The sequence below is a fragment of the Microcaecilia unicolor genome, chromosome 1, assembly GCF_901765095.1.
Source record: "Microcaecilia unicolor chromosome 1, aMicUni1.1, whole genome shotgun sequence".
Lineage (NCBI taxonomy): Eukaryota > Metazoa > Chordata > Amphibia > Gymnophiona > Siphonopidae > Microcaecilia > Microcaecilia unicolor.
The window spans coordinates 763,127,893-763,151,437 of record NC_044031.1 but is presented as its reverse complement, the minus strand read 5'-3'; the positions used below and the strand labels follow the sequence as shown (position 1 = coordinate 763,151,437).

The following is a 23,545-nucleotide window of genomic DNA, read 5'->3' as shown; positions in this document are numbered from 1 at the left end:
CAGTTAGTGCTTTCTCTGTCCGGGGATTGTTGTACAGTTTAGTTCAAGTCTCGATTTTGGCCAGAATGCAGTGTTCTTGAGTTTGCTATTTATTTATTGCATTTCTATCCCACATTTTCCCACCTATTGGTAGGTTCAATGCGACTTACATGGAACAATGGGGTGGTTATAATGTATTGAGTGGGATTAGTAATTTGATGGAGACAGCGAGAGTCTGTACAGGTCTCTCACGGAAGTTAAGACTGTGGTTTTACATGTTTCATGGTTAGGGGGTTAGAAAGAGAGTCCAATAAGATCACAGCAAGTCGAAATAGTGTTACAACATTATTATTTACACTGATCCAGATATTGCAGCCCATGGAGAACACAAGGCAGTGTGAAATTTAAGGTTATGGTTTTGGTTCTCTGAGACAGATTTTTTTTTTTTGTTACATTTGTACCCCACACTTTCCCACTCATGGCAGGCTCAATGCGGCTTACATGGGGCAATGGAGGGTTAAGTGACTTGCCTAGAGTCCCAAGGAGCTGCCTGTGCCTGAAGTGGGAATCGAACTCAGTTCTCCAGGACCAAAGTCCACCACCCTAACCACTAGGCCACTCCTCCACTGTTGCTACTATTTGAGATTCTACATGGAATGTTGCTATTCCACTAGCAACATTCCATGTAGAATCTCCAATAGTAGCAACATTCCATGTAGAATCTCCAATAGTATCTATTTTATTTTTGTTACATTTGTACCCTGCACTTTCCCACTCATGGCAGGCTCAATGCGGCTTACATGGGGCAATGGAGGGTTAAGTGACTTGCCCAGAGTCACAAGGAGCTGCCTGTGCCTGAAGTGGGAATCGAACTCAGTTCTCCAGGACCAAAGTCCACCACCCTAACCACTAGGCCACTCCTCCACTGTTGCTACTATTTGAGATTCTACATGGAATGTTGCTATTCCACTAGCAACATTCCATGTAGAATCTCCAATAGTAGCAACATTCCATGTAGAATCTCCAATAGTATCTATTTTATTTTTGTTACATTTGTACCCTGCACTTTCCCACTCATGGCAGGCTCAATGCGGCTTACATGGGGCAATGGAGGGTTAAGTGACTTGCCCAGAGTCACAAGGAGCTGCCTGTGCCTGAAGTGGGAACTCAGTTCCTCAGGACCAAAGTCCACCACCCTAACCACTAGGCCACTCCTCCGCTCATTTGCATATTCCTCCCCCCCCCCCCCCGTATCCCACGCTTGTTTGGATTTCACATGGTTCTTCTGCATTTTACTGTTCAGCCCCTCTCTTACGGAATCTGCTTCCTGCCCACGTTAGACTAGAACGCTCATATCCAAACTTTAAGACGTACTTGTTTGACAATTGTGGGATTGGACTTTTGGACTGTTATCTGCTCATTTAAGATGTATTTTAAACTGATCTTCTCCTCTTGTTATAATCTTGTCACTGTCTTGCCTATTACTTCTCTCTATGTATTATCCTGTCAATATTTTATTTATTTATTTATTAGGATTTATTTACCGCTTTTTTGAAGGAATTCTGTCAAGGCGGTGTACAGTAGGAATAGATCAAACATGAGCAATTTATGCAATTACAGCAGTGAAAATATTCAAATAACAATACATAGTATGGCATAGTATGCTACCTACAATGTCAACACAATATGTAATAGAACATTTTAATTGATAGTGAAGGGTAAAGCAAAGATGGAACATATAGATAGGTACAGAGAAGGGAGAAAAAAATGTTAAAGGGGATGGGATGACTTCCCTATGAGTGAAGGCTGAAGCGGCTACGGCTCTTCGGCTTGGAGAAAAGATGGCTGAGGGGAGATATGATGGAGGTCTATAAAATAATGAGTGAAGTGGAACGGGTAGACATGAATCGTTTTACTCTTTCCAAAAATACTAGGACTAGGGGGCACGCGATGAAGCTACAAAGTAGTAAATTTTAAACGAATCGGAGAATGTTTTTCTACACTCAACATGTAATTAAACTCTGGAATTCGTTGCCAGAGAATGTGGTAAAGGCGGTTAGCTTAGCAGGGTTTAAAAAAGGTTTGGGTGGCTTCCTAAAGGAAAAGTCCATAGACCTTTATTAAAATGACTTGGGGAAAATCCACTGCTTTTTTTCTGGGATAAGCAGCATAAAATGTATTGAACATTTTTGGGATCTTGCCAGGTATTTGTGACCTGGATTGACCACTGTTGGAAACAGGATGCTGGGCTTGATGGACCTTCAGTCTGTCCCAGTGTGGCAATACTTATGTACTTATGAGTTAGAAAGTAAGGTGACCAATTTAAAGAAAGGTGCACATGAGGTCAGAGAGATGGTTAAATATTATCTCAGCTAGGGTAGGAGGGGATAAACATGTCCCGCTGCAGTATGTCAATCCTTGTGTGTGTGAGTGAGACTAACAAGTTAGTTACTTCTTCCGTTAAAGGCTTGGTTGAAGAGCCAAGCTTTCACCTGCTTCCTGAAGTAGAGGTAGTCTTGTGTTAAGCGGAGCCTTTAAGGCAGTGCATTCCAGAGTGTGGGGGCTACTCCGGAGAAGGCTCGCTCACGGGTATCAAATCTTGAATACATGGAGTCCTTTTCCACCTTTCTATTGACTTCTTGTAAACTGCTTTGCTATTTGCTACCTGCTTTGAAAGGGTATATTAAATACTAATTAACCATAAACCATTAGCCGGTTTGATGATGTGTATCCTGCTCTAGGCTATTTATAACCCGACCTGCCCTCCTACACTTTACCCAGATGGAAGATACCACATAGCAAACTTACAGAAAAAGAAACAAAACTGAGCAGCCTATTACATTATAAACCATAAAATTGTACTGCTTTGTCACTCCCTGATCACCCATCCATCTCTCCCTGTTTCTCCCCCTGACCCCCCCCCCCACCCACTCCATGAGGCTGTCATTGGAATGCTTTCATGTTTCACAGATCTATTCTGATATATGTCATCATTTGCTCATTTCTGATCCAAAGATGAAGGGTTACCTTCGAAAGCTCATAAAAAAAATGCATTAGGTTAGTCCAATAAAAAAAAAAGGCATCACCTCATTTTCTTTTCTTTGTCTTGTTTTATTTCTATTTATTATCAGGAGATGAGAAATTTCACTCTGAACTTTACAGGACCCAAACCTGTCAGAATCCACCCACTCACCCCAGCCTCACACGACTTTCCAAAGGAAGAGAAGTGTTCCTAATTCTAATGATGGAGTTACACTAGACCAGGGATTCTCAATCCAGTCCTCGGGACGCACCCAGCCAGTCAGGTTATCAGGATATCCACACTGAATATGCATGAGATAGATTTGCATAAAATGGGGGTAATGCATGCAAATTTAATTCAGAACTACTGCTACTACTTATCATTTCTAAAGCGCTACTAGATGTACACAGCACTGTACACTTGAACATGAAGAGACAGTCCTTGCTCCGCAGAGCTTACAATCTAATTAGGACAGACAAACAAGAGATAAGGGAATATTTTATTTATTTTTCTTACATTTGTACCCTGCGCTTTCCCACTCATGGCAGGCTCAATGCAGCTTACATATTGTATACAGGTACTTATTTGTACCTGGGGCAATGGAGGGTTAAGTGACTTGCCCAGAGTCACAAGGGGCTGCAGTGGGAATTGAACCCAGTTCCTCAGTTCGCCAGGACCAAAGTCCACCACCCTAACCACTAGGCCACTCCTAAGGGTTCTGAACAAGTGAATAAGGGGTCGGAGTTAAAAGCAGCATCAAAAAGGTGGGCTTTTAGCTTAGATTTGAAGATGGCCAGAGATGGAGCTTGACGTACCGTCTCAGGAAGTCTATTCCAGGCATATGGTGCAGCAAGATAAAAGGAACGGAGTCTGGAGTTAGCAGTGGAGGAGAAGGGTGCAGATAAGAGAGATTTACCCAGTGAACGGAGATCCCGGGGAGGAGTGTAGGGAGAGATGAGAGAGGAGAGATACTGAGGAGCTGCAGAATGAATGCACTTATAGGTCAATAAGAGGAGTTTGAACTGTATGCGGAAACTGATAGGGAGCCAGTGAAGTGACTTGAGGAGAGGGCTAATATGAGCATAATGACACTGGCAGAATATTAGTCGTGCAGCAGAATTTTGAACAGATTGAAGAGGATGTCTAATCTACTTCACAGACCACCCTATGTTCCAGAGAAAATCAGCACCAACGCCAGTGAACCTCAGTGGTAACGCACTGTATTAACCTCCTTATATACAGTGACTTTACATGTTCCAATCTTCACTGCTTCATTGTCCGCCACCTTCCTGTGTTGTTAGTATAAATAAAATTATTCTATACGTCTTCTAAATATATTAATTAGTTATTAATGTACTCCTTTTCAAAAAATGTTTTTCTAATCTGGTCGGCAAAGGGGCTCTCTTCTCCGCCACGGCACGTGTTTTGCTAAATCGCTTTATCAAGGAAGTCCCCTAGAAATACAAAAAGATTATATCAACTTCATAACCCAAAACTTTTATGAAATATCAAATGGTACAGTGTCACAGCTTTTAAAATTACCTCAATATTAGCCGCCGACAGTCGCCAACTATGGACAAGATGCGGGCGGTGTATTTGTAAAAGCTTTTTATACTAACAGCTGGCGGGAATCCAACCCATCCCAGGACCCAATAGATTAACGTCATCCATTGTACTTCCATGTTAAGCCCACTAGGAGCCACTGTATTCAGTGTAGCTATCCTGAAAACCTGACTGATTAGCAGGCTTATTTTCGAAAGAGAAGGGCGCCCATCTTTCGACACAAATCGGGAGATGGGCGTCCAGCTCGCCCAAATCGGCATAATCAAAAGCCGATTTTGGGCGTCCTCAACTGCTTTCCGTTGCGGGGATGACCAAAGTTCACTTCAGGCACAGGCAGCTCCTTGTGACCCTGGGCAAGTCACTTAACCCTCCATTGCCCCATGTAAGCCGCATTGAGCCTGCCATGAGTGGGAAAGCGCAGGGTACAAATGTAACAAAAATAAAATAGATACTATTGGAGATTCTACATGGAATGTTGCTACTCTTGGAGATTCTACATGGAATGTTGCTATTCCACTAGCAGCATTCCATGTAGAAGGCTGCGCAGGCTTCTGTTTCTGTGAGTCTGACGTCAGACTCACAGAAGCAGAAGCCTGCGCAGCCACATTGGTGATCTGCAAGGGCCGACTTCTACATGGAATGTTGGAATGTTGCTAGTGGAATAGCAACATTCCATGTAGAATCTCAAATAGTAGCAACAGTGGAGGAGTGGCCTAGTGGTTAGGGTGGTGGACTTTGGTCCTGGGGAACTGAGTTTGATTCCCACTTCAGGCACAGGCAGCTCCTTGTGACTCTGGGCAAGTCACTTAACCCTCCATTGCCCCATGTGAGCCGCATTGAGCCTGCCATGAGTGGGAAAGCGCAGGGTACAATGTAACAAAAATAAAAATAAAGCATGAGAAAGTAATTTGTTGTAAGAATCCAATTTTACAATACAGTTTCATAAACATAGTGGGATAGCTATGGATGTTTAACATTTAGAAAATCTATTATGAACGAGAACTTGTACAAGAAGCAAAGAGAAGGTTAATTATAAATTAGTGGATGTAATTATGGCTACAACACTAACCCCCCCCCCCCCCTGTTTGCAAAGCCACGCTAGCGGCTGTTGGTGCGGTCATTTCGAATAGGCTGTGTTGGCGTTTCTGCACGGTTTGGCTTTGTAAGCAGGGGGGGTAAATGAATTCAAAAGTAAATACATTTATGTATTTCTTTTTAATTTAATTTTTTTTATTTATGACATTTGTATTCCGCGCTAGCCCAAGTAGAACTCAGGGTTCAATGTGGCTTACATAACATTTAGAAAAGCAGGAACATGTTCAAAATATATTAACAGAACGTAAAATACATCATATAATGTTAGACCAGTAAAACTTTACTTTTACATTTTTGCTCACACCTTTTTCAATAGTAGCTCAAGGTGAGTTACGTTCGGGTACTCTGGATATTTCCCTGTCCCTGGAGGACTCTCAGTCTAACTTTGAACCTGAGCCAATGGCGGGTTAAGTGACTTGCCTCAGATCACAAGGAGCAGCAGTGGGACTTGAACTGGACAGATTCATTCTGAGGGTTGTGTGAGCGGTGTCATCACAGCAGGGGCGTAGCCACTTTTGCCCCAGACCCGCCCACCCTAACTAGCCCCAACCCAACCAGTGGTGTAGCTCTCCCAAGCGAGGCTCAAGTCTTTTCCTGCCTGTTCTGCCCGCTGTCCCCGTTCGCGTGGTCTGCTCACTTTTACTGCCCTGATGCACCATTCTCCCTCCAGCACCGGCGATTCCCATAGCCAGCCTTCTGCCAGCGTGCGTCGTCGGGGCCTCTTCTCAGGCGCTTCAGGGCAGTGAAAATGACCAGAACTGACCTTGTGCAGGGGGGCTGTCAGCATCTGGAAGAACACTGCCAAATGCCCTGGGTTTGAAACAGTTCAGGGGGAGGGGGGGAGGAGGGCACTTTTTGTCCTTTAGATTGTAAGCTCCTTTGAGCAGGGACTGTCCTTCTTTGTTAAATTGTACAGCGCTGCGTAACCCTAGTAGCGCATTAGAAATGTTAAATAGTAGTAGTAGTAGGGTAGCGGGCGGAGAGGAAATGCGAGGCCCGTGCCCACCCAGTCCACCTCCAGGCCCATTAAAAATTGAACTCTGGCTACGCTACTGCATCACAGAAGGCACAAGGGAGATGGGCCACCCTCACACATGTCATTGCTTTCTTTCTCAACACCCAAAGTTGTCAGTAGATTCACCCTCCTCCTCTTTGTAGCTGCCAAACGTAGAATCTTTCATGGGTATATATATATACTAGTAAAAAAGGCCTGTTTCTGCCTGTCATGAAATGGGCGCTAGCGAGCATGGGACTCCCTTCCCCTCCCCTCCCCTTACGCTAGTATCCCTGGTGGTGTAGAGGTACCTGTTCGCTCGGGGCAGGAAAGAAAGAGCCCCCTCTTTCCTGCCCGGAGCGCTGCTGCTAGCTGCCCTGCTGCATCCTGTGCGAGTCCGGCTCTCGGCGTTTCAAAATGGCCGGCGAGAGTTGAAGTCTCGCGAGGCTGCTTCAACTCTCGGCGGCCATTTTGAAACGCGGAGAGCCTGACTCACAGAGGATGCAGCAGGGCAGCTAGCAGCAGTGCTCCGGGCAGGAAAGCGGGGGCTCTTTCTTTCCTGCCCCGAGCGAACAGGTACCTCTAGACCACCAGGGATAGTAGCGTAAGGGGAGGGAAGGTGATGGGGGTGAAGAGGGGGCGACCGGGGGCGGGGTGGTAGCGTTAAAGGGGCGGGGCGATGGCGCAAAAGGGGCGGGGTTATGGGCACGTCCTCGGCGGCTGCGATTCGTTGGAAGGGGAGGAGTAGGGAAGCACGCTACGCGTATTTCCCTACTCCTCCCCGTTCGTTCATTTGCGTGGTTGTGTACATGCTCCGCCCTCGACGTCATCACGTGTGACGCGAGGGCAGGGCATGGAGACATGGTGAGTGTTCTGGCTTCACCACCATGAACTTATGAACCGGTGTCTGAGTGCCTGCAGTGACGTCAGTGTCCTCAGAACGTTGAGGGTGCATGCAGAATATCTGCTCATCCGTGAGCTCAAATTATGTTTATAGACCTTGTGGCTTCAGCTGACTTCTCATCTAAGTCTGTTGCTAGAGAGCCTTGTCTTCAAACTGTGCTCTGAAATCTTTCCTATTGCTGCTTAAATCACCACTAATCCTCATGCTTTCCAGAGGTGGAATGCTGTTAGCTGCTGCCTTGATGCTGAAATTATAGGATTCAACTTTTCACAGTTATTGGAGATGCTAAACCCAATGGAAATGGCCTCTTCCTGGACACATTCAAGGAATTTGTTTAATATTGGGGGTGCTCAAGCAGCACCCACAGAGCTGTCATGCTTTTGGGCTTCTACATCAAGGGAGGACGTGTGCAATCTTAGGCTGATCAATGTCACAGCAAGGCATGCTGGGTACTCAGTTCTGCAGTCCACCGCTGTCTGCCGTAGGTAGGAAATCAGAGTACGTTCCGCACTGTTTCAGAGCTAAAAATAAAGACATGACAGATGCAGCTGTACACAGGAACCATGCCGCATTACGACTAAAGTTTAAAAGGCGACAACCAACATGAAGTAGGAAAATGGTGAGAGATAACAATGAGTCACTAGGTGGCATCCACATAAAATTAACATCAGTAATACTTACCTTTTGGACATTTTTAGGTTTCATTTTACAGTTTGTTCATTCTAGCTTGGGGTAACTTTTCTGCTGATTGTATTCACTGAAATCTTAAGTCTTGTGAAAAGTGACCAGTTCCTTTCTGTTCTCTGTTGTACCTTGAGCTTCTGTTTGTGTCTTTCAGGGAAGATGCCCTCTCTGGAACTCAGCTGTAGCGCTGGCCCACATCAGGTGGTCCTGGAGCCCAATGAGACACTCATGCTGGACTGTATGCTGGGCGTCACCGACCAACCTATGAACGTCACTTGGAAGAAGGATGGTGTTCCCCTGCTGGAGCAGGAGCATCTCCGAATGCTTCCCAATGGCTCCCTCGTCATTACACAGTCACGGAAGGACAGCGAGGAGGCAGAGAGCCGAGACCCTGAAGGGAGATACTCCTGCACCTTCCACACAGCTTTAGGGGCTGTGGCTAGCAGGACAGTCCAGGTCAGGTCAGCAGGTGAGTCCTGGTGTGATGAAGGCCAAAATGAAGGATTGAAGCAAGCTGTTGGGGCTCAGTCCTTTGGGGAAAGCTACCAGCAGTGGTGTAGCTTTGGGGGCCTGGGCCCCCCCTAAATTAGATCAAGGGCTCCTGGATTGGCTGGCAGGAGTTCAACCCCTGCCAGCTGAAGCCTTTCTCCAGCGCTGTTCTCTGCGCATTGCGTCCATGCATGTGACGTGAGGGGAAGCAGGGTGGAGTAGTATCGGGCTGTTGACTTCTGTGAGCCATGTTTCAGAGATAAACAAAAAGCCAATAATTCCCCTATTAATAAGGTCTTGCTCAGCATGGATTGTGAATTGATATAGATTGCTGGTGCAGGAGCTGGTTGGGCCCTGTGGTCTGAGCATGAGGGTTGTTTGGTCAGGTTCAGAAGAGATCGTGTTTTGGGTCAAGCATTGGGCTTGTTGAGCGGCCTATGGACAGATGCGGGCATGGAACTCTGTGACCAGGTGTCAAGAGCTCTTTAAAAGGTGTCTGCTAGTGGGCAGGGGCATAGCTACGTAGGGCCACGGGGGCATGGGCTCCCGTAGATTTGGCCCTGGTCCCCCCGCCGCCGCCCCTCTCAACTCCCCCCCCCCCATGCCGCCAACGCTCCCCCGCCGCCGTCGCCTTCGGGTACCTTTGCTGGCGGGGGTCTCCAAATAGTTAAGTTCTGGAACTCTTTGCCGGAGGATGTGGTAACAGCGGTTAGTGTATCTGTGTTTAAAGAAGGTTTGGACAAATTCCTGGAGGAAAAGTCCATAGTCTGCTATTGAGACAGACATGGGAAGCAACTGCGTGCCCTGGGATTTGTAGTATGGAGTGTTGCCACAATTTGGGTTTCTGCCAGGTACTTGTGAGTTGGCTTGGTCACTGTTTGGAAAACAGGATACTGGGCTAGATGGACCCCTTGGTTTGACCCAGTATGGCTACTCTTATGTTCTTATGGACTAGTAGTGCGAAGGCTTTTTGGTCAAAGAATGATCTGACTAGATGTAGTTGTCTCGTTTTGAATAGTGTTTCCTTCCATAGCTGGTTAATATGGGAAGCAAAAGTGAGTAAAGAGTCGAGCAAGACCCCGAGTACTCTGGTTTCAGACTCGACTGTAAAGCTTTGACCATTGGACAAGTCAGTCCTGTCTTTATTGAGTTTCTGGGCAGAACACCGATGGTGTCGGGAAAATGCTGAGCACTGCTTAGAGGGCTTTAGCACAGGAAATATGCGCACCAAAGATGGCTGAAAATTGTATTTAAATGTAGTCAAACAGACATTAATCTTATGCTGCGCCCTCCAAATGCTCAGAGAATAGCACGCAAACAAACCCTACTCTTACCTCTGGAAAAATAACAGCATCTCGGAGCTGGCATTAGGGGGTTTGAAGAGAGGGTTTCTTGTGATTTTTCTCTTTAAAATCTGCTAGTTTTCCTTTGTTTTGGAAGCGGAAGGAAGCCTTTAAGTGCCAGCACAAAAAAACGTGAAATTGAAAGCACACATGGGTGTCTGTTTTCTGTGTAAAAATAGAAGTCTTTCAACTGGGAAACATTTCTGAAAAGCTTATATTTAAAGATGCAGAAAGGCGCCAATGTTTGCTTCATTTCAGGGTTTGCCTGCCTCAAGCACATAGTAACATAGTAGATGACGGCAGAAAAAGACCTGCATGGTCCATCCAGTCTGCCCAACAAGATAAACTCATATGTGTATACCTTACCTTGATTTGTACCTGCCTTTTTCAGGGCACAGACCGTACAAGTCTGCCCAGCAGTATTTCCCGCCTCCCAACCACCAGTCCCGCCTCCCATCACTGGCTCTGGCACAGACCGTGTAAGTCTGCCCTCCACTATCCTCGCTTCCCAACCACCAACCCCTCTTCCCCCCACCTGCTCCGCCACCCAATTTCGGCTAAGCTTCTGAGGATCCATTCCTTCTGCACAGGATTCCTTTATGCATATCCCATGCATGTTTGAATTCCGCTACCGTTTTCATCTCCACCACCTCCCGCGGGAGGGCATTCCAAGCATCCACCACCCTCTCTGTGAAAAAATACTTCCTGACATCTTTCCTGAGTCTGCCCCCCTTCAATCTCATTTCATGTCCTCTCGTTCTACCGCCTTCCCATCTCTGGAAAAGATTTGTTTGCGGATTAATACCTTTCAAATATTTGAACGTCTGTATCATATCACCCCTGTTTCTCCTTTCCTCCAGGGCATACATGCTCAGGTCAGCAAGTCTCTCCTCATACGTCTTGGAACGCAAATCCCATACCATCCTCATAGCTTTTCTTTGCACCGCTTACATTTTTTTAACATCCTTCGCAAGGTACGGCCTCCAAAACTGAACACAATACTCCAGGTGGGGCCTCACTAACGACTTGTACAGGGGCATCAACACTTCCTTTCTTCTACTGATCACACCTCTCTCTATACAGCCTAGCAACCTTCTCGCTACGGCCACCGCCTTGTCACAATGTTTCGTCGCCTTCAGATCCTCGGATACTATCACCCCAAGATCCCTCTCCCCGTCCGTGCCTATCAGACTCTCCCCGCCTAACACATACGTCTCCCTTGGATTTCTACTCCCTAAGTGCATCACTTTGCATTTCTTCACATTGAATTTTAATTGCCAAACCTTAGACCATTCTTCTAGCTTCCTCAGATCCTTTTTCATGCTTTCCACTCCCTTTGCTTACTATGAAACTCTTGTGCACATGTGCCAAAACATGTTCCTTCTCCTTACTTTCAGTCTCACAGCGTGCATATAATTTGAATACCATTAACTTTGAGCATTGGAAGGCTGTTTTTCTGCAATATAGGGCAGGTGCTGTTCACTATAGCATCAGAGCTTATGGGATCCAGAGGGCCAGAATCACCCAGATGCAGCAGGCTTTCTGGGAGACCTGAGTCCAGGAATCCCTGCACCCAAGAGTACCAGGTCCAGAACCCCACTGGCACAGCACCCTAAACTGATGCTAGCCCTGGAAATGTGAGTTAATGTTGTCTCGGACCTAAGTGTTACTTTTCCAGTATTAAAAACCTTCTGGGCTTTAACACATTTCCCTGCACTGCGGAGTAAACAGTTAATACCTCCGTTTAAATGGGACCTTGCACGAAGGTGTTCTAATTTTAGTGCATGATTTTGCTTACATTTTAACACTCCATTTTTGTGAGCTAAAAACCTTATTAAATCAGGAATAAAAGTTTAACTCACAAAAAGGCTTGCTAAAACACACCCAAAAGAGGAGCCAAACTGAGCTGGCCACACACGAACAAACCCACAAACCTAAACACCCCAGATTACACCCTCCCTGTTTCAGACAGCCTGAAAATTCTCAGGGTCACAATCGACCGTAACCTTACACTAGAGAGCCAAGTGAACTCGACAACCAAGAAAATGTTCCACTCAACGTGGAAACTTAAACGCCTGAAACAATTCTTCCCGAGGGAAACTTTCCATAACCTGACACAATCAATGGTACTAAGCCACCTGGACTACTGCAACGGAATCTATGCGGGATGCAAAGAGCAACTCTTAAAGAAACTTCAGACCGCTCAAAACAAAGCAGACAGACTTACATTTGGAAAAACACGATTCGAAAGCGCCAAACCCCTCCAAGAAAAACTGCACTGGCTTCCAATCAAAGAATGCATAGCTTTCAAAATCTGCACCCTGGTCCATAAAATTATCTATGGCGAAGCACCGGGATACGTGACGGACCTCATAGACCTCCCAGCCAGAAATGCAGCAAGATGAACACGAATATACTTAAATCTCCACTACCCAAGGTGTAAAGGTCTCAAATATAAATCAATGTATGCATCCAGCTTCTCCCACATAAGTACAAAATTGTGCAATGCACTACCAAAAGCTGTGACAACAACGTATGACCGTCTCAACTTCCGGAAATCACTAAAGACCCACCTGTTCGAAAAAGCATACCCCACCGACCCAACTTAAGTGCCTAAAACCCCTACAACACAACGTAACCAAACCTCGTAATGAACACTATACATCTCCCCTTCTTGACTATTCCCAATTGTGTCTGTAACTATGAAACTACTATAACATCACTGTGTATTTGTTTCCAAACGCCTTCATGGTGCTATGTAAGGCACACTGGGCCTGCAAATAGGTGGGAAAATGTGGGATACAAATGTAACAAATAAATAAATAAAATATTACATTTCTGTCACTGTCAGAGGAGAGATGGAGCAGATTGCAGAGTTTTAGCTTGCTTAAAGCTGATACCTGTGCCAGGAGATAGCTAGGCAGGCAGGCTACATATCGCACAGTGGTACAGCACACACACACACACACACACATACACATACACATATACATAATAGTGACTGTGTGCACTGCACACAAACACACACACACACATGCATGTAACCAGTGACATACACACATGACAGTGTGCACTGCTCGTGCACGCATGCGTGCACACACACGCACACACACACATATATACACACACGCACATACAGTGACAGCATGCACTGCACACAAACACACACACACATGCATGGAACAGTGGCGTAGCCACAGGTGGGCCGGGGCCCATCCAATTAGGGCTCAGGCCCACCCAACAATAGCACACGTTTAGTGGTAGCTAGTGGGGATCCCAAGCTTGGCCAGCTGAAGACTTCCTCCAGATGGTAAGGAAACTGCTACTCTCCACAATACTGGCACCTGCGCATGCTCAGTTTTCAGCGCATGCCTGCTGCGGACTGCCAAGGTGGAAAGAAACGTTTTCCCACCAGTTGCGATATTTTTTGGGTGGTAGTTGTGGGAGGGGGAGAACAATTGGTGCCCACCCAGTTCTTCCCTAGGCCCACCCAAAATCTGATGTCTGGCTCCGCCCCTGGCATGTAAACAGTGACGTACACACATGACAGTGTGCACTCCTCGTGCACGCACGCGTGCACACACACACACACACACACACACACACACACACACACAGTGACAGCATGCACTGCACAGAGACACAGATACAGACCCACCTACATATACATACATGGTTACAAGTGCAGCTTTCATACCTCACTGTGTCAGTGTTACTGAAATGGCTGTTTCTCTCTTCTGCTATAGTTATGTCCCGGTTCCTGCAACACCCGGAGCCCCAGAGCGTACATGAGAACGGACTCGTTCGTTTCCAGTGTCGAATTGATGGTTTACCAGCTCCCACCATCACCTGGGAAAAGGACCACATAGCTGTCCCTTCAGAGCCAAGGTGACTATATCCTGACCCCCTGTGTGATACTTCTTTTCCTGCTCCTCCCACTGCACACGTGCCTTTCTCAGCTGGCCTGGAGATCAGGGGCTGGAGCTGAGACTCAAACCTTTTCTCCCACTAAGCGCTGCAGGATCTCTGGTGCAATAACTATTTGCTTTATTCCTAGTTATTCACGAGGACAGTTTAGGTTTCGACAGGATCCTCCATCAAGTGTCACCAAAGCAGATGTCTTCATCGCATGCAAATGCCTTGTGCCCCATAGACCAGGGGCGTAGCCAGACCTCACGGTGGGAGGGGGCCAGAGCCCGAGGTTGGGGGCACACTTTGAGTGCCGTCCCCCCGCACTCCCCCCACCGCCACGCCTCGCCTCCTCTCCTCCTTGCCGCTTCCCATCACAAACAAATACCTTTGTGGTGGGGGTCCCCAACCCCCGCCAGCCGAAGCCTTCTTCAGCACCGGTCTACAGCGCAGCCTCGTTCGTTGCCTGCCCCCTGCTCTTCTTTCTTCTTGCGCCTCCTGTGCATGCTGATGCTCAGGGGTCTCCGGCGCAGCCGCGTTCGTTGTCCTCCCCCCCAAATTGTACGGCTGGCTACGCCCAGAGAGAGCCTGTTGTTAAAAATTGTCCCGCCCACCACTGTCTGTACTCCACCTCTCTTTCCTATCACCGACACAGATCATCCCATTAAATGCAACTACTCTATTCGGTTTGTAAGCCATATTGAAACAACGTGAGTTGGAAAATGTGGGATATAAATGCTGAAATAAAAAATATTAATTTGCTGACCTGATGATAGATTTTTTTTTGCTACAAAAATCTTTTATAGGAAAATACTGTGGTGTGCAGCCCTTTCTGCAGCAAACTTAACAAAGCAGCCCTTACAGATTAGGAACATTTACAGAAGATTTAATCTGACAGTCATTAACAGTCATCCCTTCATTACTTAATGTCACTGCATGTGTCTGTATGTGATGAATACCAATAGGAGCAGCTGGAACAGAAAATGTTGGATCTCTAATGCTCCCTCTCACCAGACCGTTTCTGGGAAATAAAGCAGCTCACCCGCACCAGAGGGTTTCCCCCCCTTACGCCACAGGAAGGAGGAGATTCGAAGGTGCCTGATTTTACATAAGTACATAAGCACTGCCACGCTGGGAAAAGACCAAAGGTCCATCAAGCCCAGCACTCCGTCTCCGACAGCGGCCAATCCAGGCCCCAAGAACCTGGCAAAATCCCAAAATTTAATAACGATCAATGGACTTTTCCTTCAGGAATCTGTCCAGACCCCCTTTAAACTCAGCAAGATCAGTTGCCATCGCTACCTTCTCCGGCAATGAGTTCCAGAGTCTAACCACGCGCTGAGTAAAGAAAAACTTTCTCCAATTTGTTTTAAACCTACCACATTCTAATTTCATCTTGTGTCCCCTGGTTTTATTATTGATAGAAAGCGTAAACAAACGCTTCACATCTGTCCGCTCTATCCTGCTCATTATCTATATCACCCCTCAGCCAATGTAAGTCCTGGAGTAATAACTCCTTACCTGTAAGGAGGGTGGGCAGTTTTGAGATACTCCACTTACCCAGCTTTTTCTGGGAGGGGGTGCTGCTGGGGAGCTCAGGGGCCACAAAAGTTAACTTCAGGGGGTGCACAGCTGAAGTTTTGACTAGAGCATCTAATACCCTTGCACCAGTCCTGCCTGTGTACCTGTTAACTCTGAGGGGAGCTGAGGACAGCCTGAAGTGCTAAAAGATGTGTCACACGGCCAGGCTCTCATTACCTTTACAGGCCGACAAGGGGAAGATGGAGTTATTTATAAATATGTAGCTGGTTCTCCAAAGTGTTAGGGTTGAAAGTGACCCCAGGGTCAGGCACACACATTTATTTTCAGTGTCTGTTGCTATAAAGTGAAAATTTCCTCCACAATCCTCTCCTCAAGCCCTCAGAGCAGGTGTAAATCGTCCTCTGATGGGCGGCTGGATAACCGGTGAATAGTCTCTGGCCAGGCACATGAAACCCACACTGGAACAATACCTGTAGGAGGCTGGAGAGGATTAGAATTAAAAGAAACCCTTATTTCTTCCAGGAGGCATTTGGAGAGAGACTCGGCTTTGCTGCTAGGCTCAGTGGAATAAATAGCTCCAGCTATCCCTCCCCATTCCCTTCCACCATCTTCCTTTTCCAGTTATGATTTGATTGTATAATGCTTTGGTGTGTTTTGAATTGTTGTATAGCAGTAAACATAAACATAGTGTGAATTATGGTTACATCTCCTGCCCTCGGGCCCATCGACACCTCAGTCCTTTACTAAGGGGCCGAAGAATTTTCTCAATATTGGGAGTGCTCAAGCATCCACAGAGTTGGCTGCAATGTGTCCAACTCTGATTGCAGAAGCCAGGGGAAGGGATATCCATGTCCGAAAAGATGGACTTTAGAACCAGTACTTGGCATGGCCAGTTTACAGAAAGGTGCTGCGATTGAGCAGTTCTCCACTAGAGGGAATAAGAGAAGTCGCAGTAGATATTTTTCTGTCCTTGGAGGGATCACAATTAAAAAAATAAAGAAATAAACAAGCAAGCAGGCTACTGTAGGATTCAAACCGGCAACCTCTGGATCTCTGCACTGGTTTTCAGTTGCTCATTCTAATGATTATGGCTACACCTCCCACATGAGGAAAGCATGAAACAGCTTGGGCTCTTCAGCTTGGAGAAAAGATGGCTGACTATGATAGAGGTATATAAAATACTGAGTGGAGGGGAACTGGTAGACGTGAATCGCTTGCTTACTCTTTCCAAAAATACTAGGACTAGGGGGCACACAATGAAGCTACAAAGTAGTCAATTTAAAACGGATTGGAGAAAGTATTTCTTCACTCAATGTGTAATTAAACTGTGGAATTTGATGCCAGAGAATGTGGTAAAAGCAGTTAGCTTAGCGGGGTTTAAAAAAGGTTTGGATGGCTTCCTAAAGGAAAATTCCAGAGACCATTATTAAACTGACATGGGAAAATCCACTGCTTATTTCTGGGATAAGCAGCATAAAATGTATTGAACCTTTTGGGGGATCTTGCCAGGTATTTGTGACCTGGATTGGCCACTGTTGGAAACAGGATTCTGGGCTTGAGGGACCTTTGGTCTGTCCTAGTATGGCAATACTTATGTACTTATGTACGTAAATGGTGATTTTATAACGTGGATGTTCTCAAGCTGCTACACGGATGTCCCTGCCCCTTGTTTTGCCAGTTCATAGTTTGTGAAATGGATGTTCACACTGGATGTAGCTGGCGCTTGGTCGTCCATTTCTTATGTATTTTAGAACAGGCTATATGTGGGACGATCTTGTTCTAAAATACATGAGAAGTGGGCGTCCATATTCTGAGCTGGACGCCCTTTCTTTCTAGGGGTAAGCGTGTATGCATTTGCTTTACCTAATTCATTAGACAACAGAGCAATATGCTATCCAGCGCTTTTCTGTGTTGCCTGTGAATTTTTTTTAGGGTAAATTTATCCCTACCTAGGAAGAAATAAATCACCCAAGGCTGCAGCAGTTTGCTCTTTATTAGATGCCTTATCAAGTATTTGTATTATTAGCAGGTCAGTGATGTCTCACTGGGAGTACAGGACATCGCTACACAAGAATTACTTCTATGTCTGAGACTCCAAAGAATATACAAGCAATGAAATGCTTTGATTTATTATTCTCCAAATATATGTATAAGAGATTCAAGACTAATTATGAGAAAGCAATCAGATTACTTGCCAATTCAGATACAATTGATTGGTTTCTCATGAGAGAGAGCAGCCCTGCGTGCACAAAGGTGCTGGCCTGAGACTGTCTCACACCAAAGAAACAGGAAGTACACTCCTTTTTATATGCCCATTTAGGATACAGACAAAGTGACAGTAACACACCTTATTGGATATATTATAGTCACCACCTTCGTGACCATATATGGTATCATTTACCGTACGTACTTGTTTTTTTTTAAGTATTGCTCAGAATCTTCTTGAATAGACTTCCTGAGCCGGTACGTCAAGCTCCATCTCTGGCCGTCTTCAAATCTAAGCTAAAAGCCCACCTTTTTGATGCTGCTTTTAACTCCTAACCCTTATTCACTCGTTCAGAACCCTTATTTTATCATCCTCACTTTAATATTCCCATTATCTCTTGGTTGTCCTGTTTGTCTGTCCTAATTAGATTGTAAGCTCTGTCGAGCAGGGACTGTCTCTTCATGTTCAAGTGTACAGCGCTGCGTAAGTCTAGTAGCGCTATAGAAATGATAAGTAGTAATAGGAGTCTTTGGGATTCTGGAATCTTGCTACTCTCTGGGACTCTGCGCAGAATGTTGCTACTCTTTGGGATTCCGGAACCTTGTTACTCTTTGGGATTCCGGAATCTTGCTACCCTTCACTGGCTCCCTATCCGTTTTCGCATCCTGTTCAAACTTCTCCTACTAACCTATAAATGTATTCACTCTGCTGCTCCCCAGTATCTCTCCACACTCGTCCTTCCCTACACCCCTTCCCGTGCACTCCGCTCCATGGATAAATCCTTCTTATCTGTTCCCTTCTCCACTACTGCCAACTCCAGACTTCGCGCCTTCTGTCTCGCTGCACCCTACGCCTGGAATAAACTTCCTGAGCCCCCTACGTCTTGCCCCATCCTTGGCCACCTTTAAATCTAGACTGAAAGCCCACCTCTTTAACATTGCTTTTGACTCGTAACCACTTGTAACCACTCGCCTCCACCTACCCTCCTCTCTTCCTTCCCGTTCACATTAATTGATTTGATTTGCTTACTTTATTTATTTTTTGTCTATTAGATTGTAAGCTCTTTGAGCAGGGACTGTCTTTCTTCTATGTTTGTGCAGCGCTGCGTATGCCTTGTAGCGCTATAGAAATGCTAAATAGTAGTAGTAGTAGTAGTACTCTTTGTCCTTATCTCTTATTTGTCTTGTTTGTCTGTCCTAATTAGATTGTGAGCTCTGTCGAGCAGGGACTGTCTCTTCATGTTCAAGTGTACAGCGCTGCGTACGTCTAGTAGCGCTTTAGAAATGATAAGTAGTAGTAATAGTAGCACTCAGTTCTACGTTTCTGACCATAACTGACTTTGCCCTGTTGGTAAACCGCACCATTCTGTCTATGAGGTTTTTGCACCCTAGCCCTTCCTTAGTTTGCTGCCTGGTTTGTCCCAACAGCTCGGGAGTCTTACTGGAACTTCAAAGTTCAGATTACAGTTAAAGGCCTTTAAGCTTTTCTCATTTTTCGATCCTGAACCAAAGTCTCAGGCTTTGAACCAAGGCTCAGCTATAATAGTAATAGACACCTGCAGTGGGAATGTGGTGACAGATGTCTTCAAGGAATGAGAGAGAAGCACCTGCCAGCTATATGCACCTGCTAATTAGTGCTCATTTGTGTTATTTAGTGTAATTATTCTTGTGGGGATTACATTCCTGCCTTAACTGTGAGTCCTTAGCTGTCTGGAGGCAGTGAGCCTGCAAACATTAAGCTGCCCATTGCAGCAGAGCCCAAGAAGTGTCCTGCAAGGGTGTTTCCAGGCTCCGGTCATTCTGCCTTGCCTCACCCTATGCTTGGAACAACCTTCCTGAGCCCTTACGCCAAGCCCCTTCCCTGCCCGTCTTCAAGTCTTTGCTTAAAGCCCACCTCTTCAATGCTGCGTTCGGCACCTAACCCTTACTGTTCAGTGAATCCAGACTGCCCCAATTTGACTGCCCCTATTGGACCGACCGTTCACTTGTCTATTAGATTGTAAGCTCTTTGAGCAGGGACTGTCTCTCTTTGTTAAATTGTACAGCGCTGCGTAACCCTAGTAGCGCTCTAGAAATGTTAAGTAGTAGTAGTAGTAGTAGTAGTTGTTTCCAAGGGCGGAAAGCAGAGAGCCAGAGCTTCAGTTAAGACCTGCTGTAATGGGTCAGGCCAAGGAACCATCTAGCCCAGTACCCTGTTTCCACTAGAGACCATTTCAGCTCACTAGGTCAGCTGTAATGCTGCAGATCCTACAATTTCAGGCTTCCAGGTTACATGAGTAACATAGTATCTGGGTTTGGAAAAATTCCTGGAGGAAAAGTCCATAGTCTGCTATTGAGACAGACATGGGAAGCAACTGCATGCCCTGGGATTTGTAGTATGGAATGTTGCTACTCTTTGAGATTCTGCATGGAATCTTGTTACTCTTTAGGATTCCAGAATCTTGCTGTTCTTTGGGGTTCTACATGGAATGTTGCTACTGTGAAATTCTACATGGAATCTTGTCACTCTTTAGGATTCCAGAATCTTGCTATTCTTTGGGGATCTATGTGGAATGTTGCCACAATTTGGGTTTCTGCCAGGTACTTGTGACCTGGCTTAGCCACTGTTTGGAAAACAGGATACTGGGCTAGACGGACCATTGGTCTGACCCAGTATGGCTACTCTTATGTTCTTATGTTATAGGAAATGACGACAGATAAAGATTTGAACGGTCCCATCCAGTCTGCCCAACGTTCACACTCACTGTTAATTCATGGTTAAACCAGTAAAGAATGTGGTATAAAATACTTTAGCCTGGTCCATTCGATTTCTGGGAAAAAAACACTGTAGAAGTCTGCCCAGCACTGTCCTTACATTCCAGCGGAAAATAAAAATCAGGGAAAGTGGCTCTGGTCAGTCTCAGATTCAGCCGAAAAGAACGGAAAACACGGCACGGCCAGTAAAAAGCAGGAAACTGGCACTGGTCAGTTCCAGATTCAGTTGAAAGGAGTAGAAAATGCAGCGGAGTATGTCTTAATAGTTCTTTATTGATCCACGGTACGTCTGCAGTTCTGGATCCCTCCTCCCCCCCCCCCCCCCCCCCATTTCAGAAAGATTGGTGGGAAAATGTGGGATACAAATGCAACAAATAAATATAGTGGAACTTGCACAGGTTCAGAGAAGGTTGAACAGAATGATAACAGTGATGGAACAGCTCCCCTATGAATATAGGTTGAACAAGCTCAGGTCCCTGAGCTGAGATGACCTGATCTGAGCTGATGAAGGTGGGTGGAACAGTGGCCTAGTGGTTAGAGCACTGGTCTTGGAATGCAGAGGTGGCCAGTTCAGATCCCACTGCTGCTCCTTGTGATCTTGGGCAAGTCATTTAACCAGCAGCGTATCTGTGTGGGGCCACAGGCCCCACAGATTTTGGCCTGGACCCCCCTACCACTGCTGATCCTTGCTGGCGGGGGACCCCAACCCCCACCAGCCAAGGTCCTCTCTTCTGTTGCAGTAGGCTGCAAGTTGCAAAGCTTCCTGTTCTTCTGAGTTGCGTCCTGCGCGTTGTACATGCAGGACGTCAGACTCAGAAGAACAGGAAGCTTTGCAACTTGCAGCATGCAACGGAAGAGAGGACCTCAGCTGGCGGGGGGCTGGGGTCCTCCGTCAGCAAAGGTAAGTGACGGCAGCAGGGGAGGGTTGACGGCGGGAGGGGGTGGAGAGAGTCAGTGGCATATCAAGGGGGGGGCGGTGGGGGCAGTCCGCCCCGGGTGCACGCCACTGGGGGGTGCCGCGGCGCGCGGCTGTTGCCCTGTTTCAGTCCGATTTCGCAATTCGCATGTGTTCACTGCTCCCTCTGAGTCTGCCCCGGAACAGCGGCGTGCACCCGGGGGGTGTCATTTCGCTGGGGGGGGGGGAAAGAGGTGTCATTTCACCAGGGGGGGGTCGCACTGCACCCGGAGGGGCACATCGGCGATCCGCCCCGGGTGTCAGCTAGGGTCGGAACGCCACTGGAGAGAGTCATTGGTGGCGGGGGAGGGGGTCTGGCAATGGCGGCGGGGGGGGGGGGCTAAAATGTGCCCCCTCCCTCTGGCTCTGGCCCCCCCTACCGCCGGAGTCCAGATATGCCTCTGCACTTAACCCTCCATTGCCTCAGGTACAAACTTAGATTGTGAGCCCTCCTGGGACAGAGAAATATCCAGAGTACCTGAATGTAACTCACCTTGAGCTACTACTGAAAAAGGTGTGAACAAAATCCAAATAAATTATTTGAGATTCTGCATGGAATGTTGATATTATCTGAGATTCTTCATGGAATGTTGGTCTACTTGGAATGTTGCTACTATTTGAAATTCTGTTGCTACTATTTGATATTCTACATGGAATGTTGCTAGTAGAGGAGGTGCCTAGTGGTTAGAGCACCGGTCTTGCAATCCAGAGGTGGCCAGTTCAATTCCCACTGTTGTTCCTTTGGGCAAGTCACTTAACCCTCCATTGCCTCAGGTACAAACTTAGATTGTGAGCCCTCCTGGGAAAGAGAAATATCCAGAGTACCTGAATGTAACTCACCTTGAGCTACTACTAAAAAAGGTGTCAGCAAAATCTAAATAAATAATAGGAACAGTTATTTACTTTTTTCCAACAGTACTAGAAGCAGGGGCACAGCGTGGACCCATCATTTGTGTACAGCCCCCCCTTCCTGGGCCTCATATCAGTCTAGTGGCTCACTTAGGTTTTATTTTTCTATTTATATTCTGGTGGTGAGTCCAAAAGTATTGAAGCAGTGTAGACTCAGTAATCCAGGTCCCTCGTGCCACAAACCTTTGACAGGAATTGGCATGGATTCTCCGATGGGGAAGGAGATTCTCCAGTGCTCAAGGAATACTATTTCTAGGTCATGGAGACATTTCAGACATGATCCAAAAATAAAAGTACTAAGAATATAAGCAGTGTCATACTGGGTCAGACCTAGTATCCTGTCTCTGACAGCAGGGTCAATCCAGGTCACAAGTACCCAGCAGGATCCTAAAGAACAGACCCATTCCTTATTGTTCATTCCAGAGATAAGCAGTGGCTTGCACACACCTTTGTGGCTAATATGGTTTATGGACTTTCCGAGAACTTGTCGTAGAGAGGGGTGGTAGCCGTGTTAGTCCACTTTTAAAGGTAATCAATAGAAATCAAACAAAATAAAACATGGAAAAGAAAATAAGATGATACCTTTTTTATTGGACATAATACATTTCTTGATTAGCTTTCGAAGGTTGCCCTTCTTCGTCAGATTGGAAATAAGCAAATGTTGGTAAATGACAGTATATATAAGTGAAACATCAAAGCATTTCAGTGACAGTCTAACAGGATGGGGGTGGATAGGTGAGAGACAAGGAGACAGGAGAGCAATACAGTTTACAAAGCAATACAATTTTATGTTTTGTAATGGGCTAGAAAACCCAGATCTTTGTTAAGTCCTGTCTGATGGGTGTAAAAATATTTAATCATTTTGACTTCAAAGGTCTTACGTTCCTGCATTGTTTTAAAGTTCCCTTTCAGGATCCTTTACCATGAAATCACTGGTACAGTGTTCTGGTTCTACATGGAATGTTGCTACTCTTTGAGATTCTCATGGAATCTTGTCACTCTTTAGGATTCCAGAATCTTGCTGTTCTTTGGGATTCTAAATGGAATGTTGCTACTCTTTGAGATTCTCATGGAATCTTGTCACTCTTTAGGATTCCAGAATCTTACTATTCTTTGGGGTTCTACATGGAATGTTGCTACTCTTTGAGATTCTCATGGAATCTTGTCATTCTTTAGGATTCCAGAATCTTGAGCCTTT

The 23,545-nt window shown here is 46.1% G+C and overlaps 1 protein-coding gene across 1 annotated transcript in view; it reads left to right on the top strand.

The window, feature by feature from the left end:
- IGDCC4 (immunoglobulin superfamily DCC subclass member 4) overlaps nucleotides 1-23,545 on the top strand; it is a 144,268-nt gene that overhangs the window by 31,021 nt on the left and 89,702 nt on the right. Inside the window, exons 2-3 of the mRNA XM_030189779.1 lie at nucleotides 8,396-8,710; nucleotides 13,820-13,961. Of these exons, the coding sequence (XP_030045639.1) occupies nucleotides 8,396-8,710; nucleotides 13,820-13,961 (457 nt within the window). The remainder of the gene's footprint in view (nucleotides 1-8,395; nucleotides 8,711-13,819; nucleotides 13,962-23,545) is intronic.